Source organism: Phanerochaete carnosa (assembly GCF_000300595.1).
Source record: "Phanerochaete carnosa HHB-10118-sp unplaced genomic scaffold PHACAscaffold_11, whole genome shotgun sequence".
NCBI lineage: Eukaryota > Fungi > Basidiomycota > Agaricomycetes > Polyporales > Phanerochaetaceae > Phanerochaete > Phanerochaete carnosa.
Genome location: NW_006767638.1, coordinates 492,999 through 504,828, shown reverse-complemented (window position 1 = coordinate 504,828; position 11,830 = coordinate 492,999). Strand labels below are relative to the sequence as shown.

The 11,830-nt window shown below is 55.4% G+C and overlaps 3 protein-coding genes across 3 annotated transcripts; 2 read left to right on the top strand and 1 right to left on the bottom strand.

The window, feature by feature from the left end:
* Positions 1 to 372: 372 nt before the first annotated feature.
* On the top strand, positions 373 to 2,498 carry PHACADRAFT_213407 (uncharacterized protein; the record flags this gene model as incomplete). Its single annotated transcript, XM_007400697.1, has 2 exons — positions 373 to 1,952; positions 2,005 to 2,498. Exons 1-2 carry the CDS (start codon positions 533 to 535, stop codon positions 2,496 to 2,498), a joined length of 1,914 nt encoding a protein of 637 aa, XP_007400759.1. The 5' UTR covers positions 373 to 532.
* A 1,751-nt stretch (positions 2,499 to 4,249) lies between these two features.
* On the bottom strand, positions 4,250 to 5,619 carry PHACADRAFT_200431 (uncharacterized protein; the record flags this gene model as incomplete). Its single annotated transcript, XM_007400696.1, has 8 exons — positions 4,250 to 4,306; positions 4,364 to 4,534; positions 4,597 to 4,760; positions 4,817 to 5,010; positions 5,065 to 5,212; positions 5,263 to 5,319; positions 5,371 to 5,403; positions 5,463 to 5,619. The coding sequence occupies 8 exons, from the start codon at positions 5,617 to 5,619 to the stop codon at positions 4,250 to 4,252; spliced, it is 981 nt and encodes a 326-aa protein (XP_007400758.1).
* A 2,676-nt stretch (positions 5,620 to 8,295) lies between these two features.
* Positions 8,296 to 10,090, top strand: PHACADRAFT_263806 (uncharacterized protein). The gene is made up of 5 exons (XM_007400695.1): positions 8,296 to 8,562; positions 8,617 to 8,899; positions 8,954 to 9,462; positions 9,514 to 9,796; positions 9,849 to 10,090. The coding sequence occupies exons 1-5, from the start codon at positions 8,435 to 8,437 to the stop codon at positions 9,981 to 9,983; spliced, it is 1,338 nt and encodes a 445-aa protein (XP_007400757.1). The 5' UTR covers positions 8,296 to 8,434; the 3' UTR covers positions 9,984 to 10,090.
* The last annotated feature ends 1,740 nt before the right edge of the window (positions 10,091 to 11,830 follow it).

Sequence of the window (11,830 nt, the reverse complement as noted above, 5' to 3'; positions counted from 1 at the left end):
CGTCGCGTACTGCGCGTACTAGGCGCCTGCCGCCCCCAATCCTACCTCGACATCCATTAATACGCGACTACTCACGTTTTCTAGATGCTCGGTTCATGACATGCTATGACACCCTCACGTTTCATTTACATCGGATCTGACCACTACTGCGTATCCCGCCACATTAATACCACGTACTTATATAGGGGTCTGGATATAATTCTTCTATGTTCTACTCAATGGGAAAGGTATCTTTGGAGTTCTTTATATATGGCCCACCGAGCCGTCGCGGCGATATATATATAGCTTGTAAAGTTATAAAGTTAGGTGTACCACGCCACGCAGCAGACAGTCTGAGAGACCCGGAGACCGGGCTCGCCACCAAGTTGGCGCTCGAGCTTCGGGTGCTGCTGATGGCGGGACGCTCCTCTTTCTCGACTATCCACAGCCACCATCGAATCCGCGTGCAAGCCCGGGCGCGACCTATGAGGGCGAGGCGACTCGGAGGCGAACGGACTTGATTCCAAACTGGTCTGGGACTCCCGTACTTGGGATGTCACGTTCCAAATGTGGATGCTGCCCGGAGGCTGACTGTTCAAAACGGTACAAATGCTCGATTCGAACCACAGTTCGTTTTTATCCCTCTCTCTTCACTACTCTCACTCCTCCCCGACGCGACACTTCTCGCTCTTATTCTAGTTCTCCATCTATTCCGGCACCTGCCCTAGTTAGCACCATGCTTCCACTGGCCTTTGCCGTCGTCAGCTTCGTGGGCGTCGCGCTGAACCTCTTCGGCGCGACGCTCTTCCCTGTCCTCCTCCCTGTCAAGCCCATCGGACAACGGCTCATCGCCTCCTCTGCAACCTGGGTCCAGCACCAGTCCCGTCTTCTCGTGTCCTACACCAGGCGCCACCTCTCGAGGCCAGCATCCTCCGCCTCGAGACCTCTGGTCACGCCTTCGTTGCGACGGACGACTCCCACACGGCCGCAGCCACCAGCTCCAACATCTGCCAAGCGGCTCGTCGTTCGGTCCAGAGCAAAAGTCCTCGATGGCGCCAGTCAGTGTCGGTCGCACGTCGCACAGCTCCAACACCCGGTCTGCACTGTGTGGGACGAGCGCGATGTCGTCGCCAACCAGCCGCTCCCGTACTACTCTGGCCCCACGTCGCTGAACCTGTACGTCGTGTCGGCACTCTCGGTCTGCTCTGGCCTGCTTCCGACGACGACGCTCCTCCTGGCGCTGGACGCTGGACTGTCGACCCGGGACGACGACTGCGGCTTTGTCTTCTCTTGGCTAGGGCTCTTCGTCACGCTCGTCACCGTCCTCGTCGTCCTCTTCGCCCTTCACAAGATCTTCCCCAGCAAGGGCCAGCGTTCGCGACAGTCCTCTTCTGCCCTCCGGACGCGCTCTCGTGCTGCAAAGGGCGCGAAGCTAAAGGCGGCAGATGTCCCAGGCGCTGCTGTCGTCGCTCGGTCGTGGTTCCCGGCGCCCGCCCAGCCTGTCCTCGAACCCAGCGGGTGGTGGACGGCGTCCTCGTCGACTCGGGAAGCATGCGAGTTCAGCGAGGAGGTCCCGGCTGACATGGCGGTCGACATCGTGGAGGTCGTCACCACCGCCCTCGCAGCCGAGCCGCACGCTTCGGAAGAACGTCCCAAGGCCAAGTCAAAGCCGAAGAAGAAGCGGGCGTCGAACAAGCAGCGCAAGGCTGCCCCGGTCGTCGAGGCTGCTCAGACTAGCACCAAGGTTGTCACGGCAGAGGCTGTCACTTCTCAGGCACCGCTCCCCCGCGAACCGCAGACCAAGGTTGAGTCAAGGCCGAACAAAGCGTCGAAGCCTACGTCAAAGAAGCAGCGCCCGGCCCCGAAGCTTGTACAATTAGACAAGACCTCCCCTTGCTCAGCTGCTCCTCGCCCGGTATCCCCTCCCTCGGCACTATGCGAGGGATCTATGAGGCCGTGGTCCGAACATAAGCGTGCGTAAAATTGGACACAAACATGACAATCTTCGCTCATTCCGGTTTATAGCTCTCCCCGCTCTGAAGCCCGGGGATCTCGCGGTTCAGCAGCGCAACGAGGAGCTGAACCAGTCTACTGTCTTCCAGCAGGTCGGTCCATGGACGATGCCCAGGCGACCCGACGGCTCTGCGACGAGGATCTACCGCCTCCCGAAGGCGTTCCCTGCCCTGGGCGAAGTCGCACCCTCCAACAAGCCCGCCCGCCGCCTCAGGATGCTCGGCCCCAAGCGCGACCGCTACGTTCCCGGCGCAACGCGCATCGGAGGTCCCGACGGCTGGCTGGTTGACGCGTCCCAGAGGAAACCGGCGCCTCCCCCGAAGCCAGATCCCCGCAAGAACGCGAAGGGGAAGGCGAAGGCGAACGGCTCGACTGGGCGGCCGCAGGACGACCCCAAGTTGTGGGAAGGCACCGTTCAGGGCCTGATCCTCTCGGCCATAGAGAACGCTTCTGCCGCATCACCTCGAGGGCGCCGGGCTCGTGCCGGACGTGGACGCCGCGACTGAACCTGAGACTCGGATGCGAACGATACATCCGACGCGACGCGACTTTCTCTTGCAGGCTTTTTTTTTTCGACGCGACTTCTGTGCCGTCCGTAACGGTACCTCGGACGACGACTTCACTGCCAAGAACAAGCCAGCTACCCAGATATTCCACGCTTTTCTTGACCACTCCTACGACCCCGCCGGTGTCCTCAGGACTCTGGGCGACTCTCTCCCGACCGACCGAGTGTGACGCGACTGATGTGGCGGAGGCCGAGCCGTCTGCGCACATGGACAGGCGTTCACGACACCCCGACCGTGTGGGGCGAGGGGCGATACCGTGGATGTGCGTGCGCGTTGCACAGCACTCTCGGTTCGTCTCTTGTCTCCGCCCGGGCGCGGTGGAGTGTCTGCCTTGTCTTGCTCGCAGCGGGACCCGTCTTCCTCCTCGTCGTTCTCCCGATCGTCACCTGGTCGCCGCTCCGTCTCTCGGCGGTCCCTCGTCCGCTCTCTGCTCTGGCGTCCTGCGTCTTCGTGCGGGTCTCCTGGCATGGTCTTCTGGACGGCTTGGTCCTGGTCTGGGTTTGTGCGCTGTCGTTCGTCCGCTCGCCTTGCCTGCATCGCCTGGTGGATGGTCCTCGAGGAAAGTCTTTGGCTGTGGGTTCTGGGTTCTCTGCTTGGTCGGTACTAGGCCGTGTTGCGAGGGATCGTCGAGGGGCTGGATCTTAGAATCTTAGATGCATGGTTTCTTTTTCTTTTTCTCTCCATCCGTGTAATACGAACAGTGTTATTTATTGATTTTGGCTTGTACATGCCTATGAGAGTACGATACATGCAAGCTCTTTATGGATCGTTCAACGCAGGTTGCTGACGGGGCGGTTCATCGTCTTCGACTGGCAGGCCACACCGCCTGACCTTGCTGCCAAACAAGCATCGCGAGGCTAGCTTTGCTGGATATCATGCTCTCAAGTTCTCTGCCGTATCGTCCTTTGCCCACAGGTGACTCAGGAGTCGTTTTGCAGCACGCCGTCCGGTAACGGCTCTATGCTCTTGAAAGGCTTCGGCCAGAATGTGACCCTGTTTCTGGGCACAGGTGTCATGTTTGACAGTCTGACAAATGCGCCTTCGCTTATGTAGCCCACGTCTCCGATTTGCGGCTCCCCTTGTCACATGTGGCCCCCGGCCGGATACTAGAGGGCGCGACCTAAGTAAAGGGTCTCGAAGCTAGATGTATATGTTTCGTCTGGAGCAGTCTGTCGATGAGAGCGGCGGAATATGGCGGATGAGAGCCAGGTGGTAGTGCAAATTGGAAGGGTAGGGGTGTAGAAGCAAAGCAGACCTGGGACGTGCGCACGCTAGGATCAGTGACAAAGAAAATCCGAAGCGTCATGAGCCTGATAGCTTCGCATGAAAAAGACGGACGTCCAGATCTCGGGTCAATGCATGGCTAATATTGATATAGCACGCTGAGCTATGCAAGGACGGTCTCCGAGCCGATTAGCTACGTGCTTTGCGAAGGGGTCTTCCGCAACCCTAGAAGCCAGGGCGAACGATAATACGTGAGCTACGGTGTGTACGGTATGTCAGCATCTGCTCTGTCCCTGCTTTGTACACCACTAGCAGATCACATCACGGAGAAGCAATAATTGAACAGACAACTGCTCAAGAGATATTAGACCTCTTCAGGAGGAATTTCTCGGTGGGACTTTGTTTACTGTAGAACACGAGCACAATAGCCTATATGTCGATAGTATACATTCCAACTTTGCTGCACACTACAGTGGTAAGATATCCGGCACCGGACCTATGGCGACAATCTTGAACGGATTGATCTGTCGAGACGTCGGTTCAATACCATCTCCCAGAAAGCCATATATGTGTTGGCTCACATTGCTCATGCTATAGTATCCTCCCTTGATATGCTGGAAGTTGCACGTGTCCTTGAACGCGGGGACAGACCAGTAGAGCCTGCGTAGCCAGCGGTGAAGAGCGGGGTAGTCCGCGCGGATGCTGCGGATGTTGCACTTGAATTGCGTGTGGTACGCGACGTCAAAGCGGATCTGCATGCGAATGTTAAACGTCAGATAGAGCGCGCAAAACGATGCGGCGCGGAACGACGTACGATAGTGACGAAGAGGCGCACGTCTGCCTCGGTCAGTCGATCGCCTATGAGGTAGTCCTTGCCCGTAAGAATCCCCTCGAGGCGGTCGAGCGAGCTAAAGAGTGCGAGGACCGCGTCCTCGTATGCCTTTTGCGTCTGGGCGAAGCCAGCCCTGTACACTCCATCTACAGACACGCTGGTCGTGAGCTTACGAACAGGCTCGTCGATACAAAATACACACTGTTGACAGTGTCGTAGACCCACTCGTTGAGAGCATCGATCTCGGGGCGGAGGGACTCGGGGTAGAGGTCGAGCGCGGCCTGTTCGGTGGGCAGGAGATGGTTGAATGCGCTGTTGAATATGCGAACAATCTCGGAGCTCTCGTTGTTCACGATTGTATGCTGCTGCTTGTCCCAGAGGAGCGGGACGGTGAACCTGGCATCGCTCATCAGCAGACATTGAGAGATGACTGGTAACCGCAAAGCATACCTGCCCTCATAGTCGGGCTGCACGCGGAGGTACAGCTCCTTGAGGTGGCTGGCCCCGTGGAGGGGGTCCAAGTCCGCCCCAGGGAATGGATCAACATTGGCGAACGGCCAGCCATTGGCATCCATGCGCGGCGAGACGGCAGTCACCGCTGGTTTGGCATGAGCGTGGAAACGGGAGCCAGAGAGTATTCGCGCTTACGAATGATGTCTTCGAGGCCCTTGAGTTGCCGGACAATCAGAGTACGAGTTGCCCAAGCTGCGATGGAAAGTCAATAGTGTCCCCACCGCACATTCTCGAAAGACATACGGCACCCGTACGACACGTAGAGATGGTAGCGTCCTACAATCATAACAGTATTAAGCGGACGCCGCCAACGACACATACAACTGGTGGCCGACCTTTTTCAGGTTTAAACTGGCCGTCTGGAGAGATCCAGTTCCTAAACGTGGAGGGCTTCCTGTTGAACGACCCGTTCGACTCCACCGGTATCTTCCGCGCGTCGGACTGACCCGCGAGTGCCGTGTGCTGATGCGGAAGCGCACTACCCGTGCTCATGCTTGCTTTCCTGCTGGTGAAATATGCGGTGTGGAGAGACGAGACGTATCGTAGTGATGGACGGTGGCAGAGCGTTGCAGAAGAAAGTCTGCACAAGACGGTCGTCATAGACGAGGCGTACGGGGAGAAAGCTCGAGTTATAAGTACAATTTCGCAAGGGCGTCCGCACTGCTATTGGTAAGTGGCGTAATGTGCATTGCGTACCTCCGACGCGCTCGATGAGGCCATACACAGCTCTGATTGGCACACCACCCAAGTGGGAAAAGGTGCAGCCCTATTCAACATTGAATATACACGCCTTACCATTCCTTTGATGCCGGGCTGGGGGCATTGTCGACCCCATGGACTTGTGCTATGGCTAGCCAATATGGCCTAGAAAGGTGATTACTGCATCCTTTTTGCCTGTCACAGGGGATGAAAGATTGTAGATATATTCATGAAGCTTACTCAGAGTCTCTGGAGTGTGTCGCAGCTGTCTATAAGAGTCTGGATATCGTGTACATGATGCTCTTTGCCGTCCTTTGCAGCCCCGCCTGCTGAGGTTGCTGATTCATGGCGCTAAACACTTTGTGCCGGTCGTCTGTGGGCGGTATGGAGCGCACAAATTTACGCGAGACGAAATGACACATTATGCCATATCAATGAAAATGATAACAAGACGTTACAAATGCTGTGAGATGAGAAGCGACTTACCGCGGACGGTCAGGAGTCTGACTTGAAGCTGAATAAACAACTAAAGGAGATTTTGGAGCTTTCATGCGTGGAGGATATTAGCCTAATTGAGTGTACCACGACGCTCCCGCTTCCAATGCATCTGCCATCAACCTCTCCCAGGCGCCCAGGGACACCGTAAGCAAGATAAAATATGATCACAGGCGAAGGACATCTACTGCACGGCATTAATTTTTTTGTGTAGAATCTTGAACACGGCTGAAAGCGATGAGTTAAATGTATCTATAATCAGCGCATGCTTCAAGATTTTGCGCTGTGCAGAGGCCTACGAGAGCGGGGAGAGGTTATCAAACGCCAAGCGACGTGCCGGGAAATGAACGCTGAACCCTAGTCAGAGCCAGGCTAAGCCTTCAAAGCGTACATTCGCAAGCATGACTTGTCTTGTTCTGAGTGGGCAGAAGAAAAATTTGAGCCCTGCTCGTGACGAACATTTTTGGAAGGAGTACTTCCCCATGCCATTGTTTTCAAAGAAAGATGGAAGTGTTCGGGCTACTGCAGACCAAGACGAGCTAAGTGATTTCTTTCATGTTATTAATTATGCACGTTTACGCCAATCTGGCTACCTTGATTTTGTTCCATATGGCTGGCCGAATAACTCATCAGACCCCCATGCCTGAGAATCCCACATGCCTCTGTGGTTACTGACGCAATATTTGTCCGTTCTGGCCAAAGGGGGCTCTCACTGGCTATTCTGTAACCACTCCCGCTTATGCTAGAGAGGTGTGTACGCAGCCGTGGCTTACCTAGTACGAATTTTCCACCTTCACAGCTTACTGTACTTTTTCGACCTGACCGGCGGCCACAGGTCACACCGGTTTTCCGCTGATTCCTCGAATAAATATTTCTCGATTTTTGGCGAATTTAGGGAGTTGTCGGAAAAATCGATTTGAGCGCTTCCCGCCGATCAGGTCGAAAAAGTACAGTAAAGTCAAGTGCATTCAGCAGCTCACAAAAGTGACTTCGAAGCAGAGATAAAATATTTCATTGCGGTATGGGTAGCTCATGTAGTGAACTAAGGGTGTTTTTACGGATGTAAATGAGACGGGCAGTGCAAGAGACGGTGCGAGACGGAAGTCTAAGCAGACGCTCAACGCGAGTTGTTTTCAGCGCTTGACCTTTGCCCTCTACCGCTTTGATGGCCTGGTGCTACGTACCTGACCATCTCCCGTCTTTCTCGGCTGTGTACCCCCACTTCTCGCCGACGCGCTTGTAGTCGTCTTACATATCCAGAGTAATGCAATGCAATCGTTGTTCACAGCACATAGACAGAGTGAAGACCCGTTTCTCGATAACAACCAGGATTAGACTGAGATCTGTTGTTTCCCGTCGGTTCAACCTTGCCCACCCAGACAACAAAGTTCGATGTACCGAATCTCTGAGATTTATTGCGGCGCAGAAGATCAAACCGGAAGGCCTACAGATGTGTCCTGAAATTGTGCACGGGCCGCAAATGTAGGTAAATGTACGGCCCGCTAGATACCGGCGGAGCTATACAGTCAGACGATTCACGCAAGCCTTACGATTTCCTCTGCGCTCATATCTACCGTGTTGTAGGAGTATTGTCTCCATGCCGACGGTCTGACAAGGCCCTGGGTCAGGTATTTAGGCATGAGACCTATAACTCTAATAAAGCCTCTACAAGCCCTATGTAGTGAGTCGTCAACTATGTGATCTTCAGCCACATATGCGCAGGCGATATACTTCTTTTTGACATGCTTCTATTCTCCATTATAGTGTCGAGTGCGAACCGCCGGACACCGTTGCTAGCTTCCCTTTGCTCTTCCGACGGTACATATGTCCACATAACAACAGCCGTCTTCCCCTATAGACAAAACAGACCATCTTCGTGGTTTCTGATGCCAAGTCCAGAATCTCTAACTCGTGTTCTCCGCTGCATAAAACACCTCGCACACCATACCATGGCTTTCTCCAACTCGCTTTTGTCCCCTTCGAGCACCCAGACCTTGACGGTCTTTTCTGTTTTCACTCGTTGCCTGGTGCATTCCTTGGATTCAACAAGCTGCCAGCGGCTCCGACACATTCAGACACTCTTTGCTTGCTTATTTGCTGGCTCTCGTCCCCGATGGCGCGCTTCGTTTTCCTCTCTGTCGCTTTGCTTTCTGCAGCTGCTGCCTTGACTGGTGTCGGCGCTGCACCCATCCGTGCCAAACGTGCTGTCACGCAGACAGCGGCCAACTTTCAGGAGCTCTCGTATGTAAACTATAATTCTTCGCATTACTTCAAGTATTGAGCCTCCACATTTAGGTATGACCAGTTCCAAATCTCTGACGGCGTGGGCGGAGACGCTCAGACGCAGGCGAACGCCGTCTTCGTCGATCCGTTTGCCAACACCGACCTCACCACTGTCTCATCCGATGTCCTCGAGGCGCTGAACAGTATGGCTCAGGCGGCGGAGGATGCTGAGACGGCCCAGTTCGATCCCGAAATTGCCGCAGCGTCCGGCGCCGCAGCTGACGCGCTCCAAGTCGGGAAAATCAAGAATAAGGTGCTGAAGCTTACCGGCGAGGTGCAAGTCTTGAACATCAAGGTATCCTTCATTCGAATATACCCTGAGAATAGGAGGTTCATGGATTTCTACCAGATTGCACAAGCCAAAGCCGCGGGCAGCAGTACTTCTGATTTGGAGAGCCAGCTGCAGGACGAACAGACGAAGCTGACCACCGACGTCGGGACCGACACATCCAACGCCGGCAAACCGTCGCAAGGTGTGGTCGCTTCGAGCGGCGCAGATGCCTCCAGTGCAGCTGCCTCTAGCAGTTCGACTGCGTCCAGTGCAGTTGCCTCTGGCAGTTCGACTGCATCCAGTGCAGTTGCCTCTAGCAGTTCGACTGCGTCCAGTGCAGTTGCCTCTAGCAGTTCGACTGCGTCCAGTGCAGTTGCCTCTAGCAGTTCGACTGCATCCAGTGCAGTTGCCTCTAGCAGTTCGGCCGCTTCCAGTGCAGCGGCCTCGAGCAGCGCGGCCGCTTCCAGTGCCGTTGCCTCTAGCACCACAGCGGCCATCGAGGGAAGCTCCACTGCCACCGCCAATTCCGCGGCCGCTACCAGTACCGGCGTTGTCACGCAGACAGCCGCCAATTTTAAGCAGCTCGAGTACGTCGCATTACCGTCCCGCCACGTTTCCTCGCTGACGCACCCACGCAGCTACTCGCAGTTCCAGATCAGCGACGGCGTCGGCGGCGACGCGCAGACCCAGGCGAATGCCGTCTTCGTTGACCCCTTCGCCAACACGGACCTTACCACCGTCTCATCTGATGTCATCGAGGCGATGAACAATATGCGCGAAGCAGCCGAGTCCGCAGAGACCGACGACTTCGACCCTCAGATCGCCGCCGCGTCCGGTGCGGACGCCGATGCGCTGCAGGTCGGCAAGATCAAGAACAAGGTCCTGAAGCTCACGGGTGAAGTGCAGGTGCTGAACATCAAGGTATGCCTCCGTGTGTGGGACGCCATGACGGGTTGCTGATGCCTCGGCCCAGATCGCGCAGGCGCAAGCCTCGGGTAGCGACACCTCGGACCTCGAGAGCCAGCTCAGCGACGAACAGACCAAGCTGACGACGGACATAGCCACGGACAATTCCAACGCCGGAAAGCCTTCCGAGGGTGTTGCCTAAGGTGGTCCGTGTCTTGGCGTGTCTGATTGTGTGGGTCTTCCAGGATATTCCTCAGCCGTCGTTACATTCTGTGCAGTTTTTCAATGAAATGGCCACCTTCGAGTCTTCTAGGTACTGCGGTATGATAAGAGTGAGCGAGTACAGTGTCTAAGCACGCGCGATGTCGGTGCACGATTGTTGGTCTCTCGGACTCGGGTCAATGTTCACTGTAGAGCATTCTCCGCGCTAGCAAACCAACATCGTTTCCAGTCGCCGGTCTTTCACGACTGCCAGATAAGAACTTTGTTCCAGGTTTCGTACACTTGCAAAATCGGAAAGAACAGACCATGAGGCTCGTTGCTGGGATCTAGCATCGCGAAGCGACAGTAGGGTTAAAGTGTCGGCTCTAAGTTTCAGAGCTTGGCTACTGGAGCTTTCTCAGCTGAGCCTTGGATTGCCTTCCAAAGCGCATGCGCCGTAGCCTCCGGACGCTGCTGAGGAAACCGAATATAGAGGTGCATCAGGATCTTCTCAAAAACCCTAATCATGAAGACTAACCATGTGGGTCATATTTTCAACGTGCTGGGCGCTCGCTGTGACGTCCGTTTCGGAGTCGGCACAGATATCTGGGGTGGTCGTCGACGAGGGGGACCAACGAGTCTACTCGTAGGAGCAGAGGTGTGCCCTCAAGCCCTCGACGGTCGCTCAGGACCGAGAGGATCCTCAATGGTTAATCAGGCCGCGCCGTAAGAGGCGCAAGAGACTTAGAGGAGCGGTCGTACCGCTCTTGTATTCCTTACACGGAGCTCACTATTCACCTAGTCGGCGGCTCCCTGGAGCGCAGACGGTGAAGTGGGCAAAAAGTGGCGGTGATTTACGTAGCTAAAACAGAACTATATAGACGTGTGCCTCGGGGGCAGCCCGACTGAAGCAAAAGATCCGCCGCGCGGCCCGATGGGCGGAGACTCAACCTCTCGCGCTCGCGACTTCGACCGCCATCAGTCCCACAGCGGTCACACTCGCAGCACCCCCGCCGTGTTTTCCCTTGAACTGCACCTTTTTCAGCTCTGCTGCGCTACAGAGCAAGTTGGCATGATCATTATGAAAATTTCATACCAGTATAACGAAGTGACATTCACCCGATTCACCTTTTTCGCTCAGGATGGCGTGCGCGGGAGGGCCGCGGGCATGGAGATGCTGGAGCTGATTCAGTTCGGCGGCCTAGACACGGGAACTTATTAAGTTACACCGGACTAGCCACCCAGAAGCGCCCATGAGCGGCTAAGACACGCTGAAGAATTTCTGAAAAGCCCAAAAAATGGCATAAGCGGGAATCGAACCTGAGACCTAGAAGTAACCTCAACGCGCCACGCCACTGGGGCATAAGCTCTTGAAAGTAGAGAAACGGAATTATGATACATTACCATTTTTTCACCTTGTCTTAGCTGCTCAAGTCTTATGTTCTACCACCCATACACTATTTTCCTGATATAAGGCATTTACTGGTGAATTACCCCGCATAGTGTTTCGTTAGCTAAGACCACGGCACGGCTAAGACACCGGCGCGGCTCAGACGTTGGCGTGGCTCAGACGTTACCGTGGCTCAGACACTGGCGTGGCTCAGACGTTACCGTGGCTCAGACATTGGCGTGGCTCAGACGTTACCGTGGCTGGCCGTGGCTAAGACATACCATGTACAATACTACAACCTTACCGTAATTACAATAATTTCCAAGCAGCGCAACCGAGGCATGAAACTCAGCGATAGAGTAGCGGGGCCCCTCGCCGAAACACCTGAAAAGAGAGGCTTCCTGCTTGAGGGGCCAACGGCGGAACCAGCCGACAGCAGGGCCGTGCCGCTCCTATGC

Excerpts from the sequence above, each read along its gene's own strand:
- PHACADRAFT_263806 (XM_007400695.1), top strand. The coding sequence starts at position 8,435 with ATGGCGCGCTTCGTTTTCCTCTCTGTCGCTTTGCTTTCTGCAGCTGCT. Across the intron at positions 8,563-8,616 it reads GCCAACTTTCAGGAGCTCTC|GTATGACCAGTTCCAAATCT; the intron begins GTATGTAAACTA and ends CTCCACATTTAG. Across the intron at positions 9,797-9,848 it reads TGCAGGTGCTGAACATCAAG|ATCGCGCAGGCGCAAGCCTC; the intron begins GTATGCCTCCGT and ends GCCTCGGCCCAG.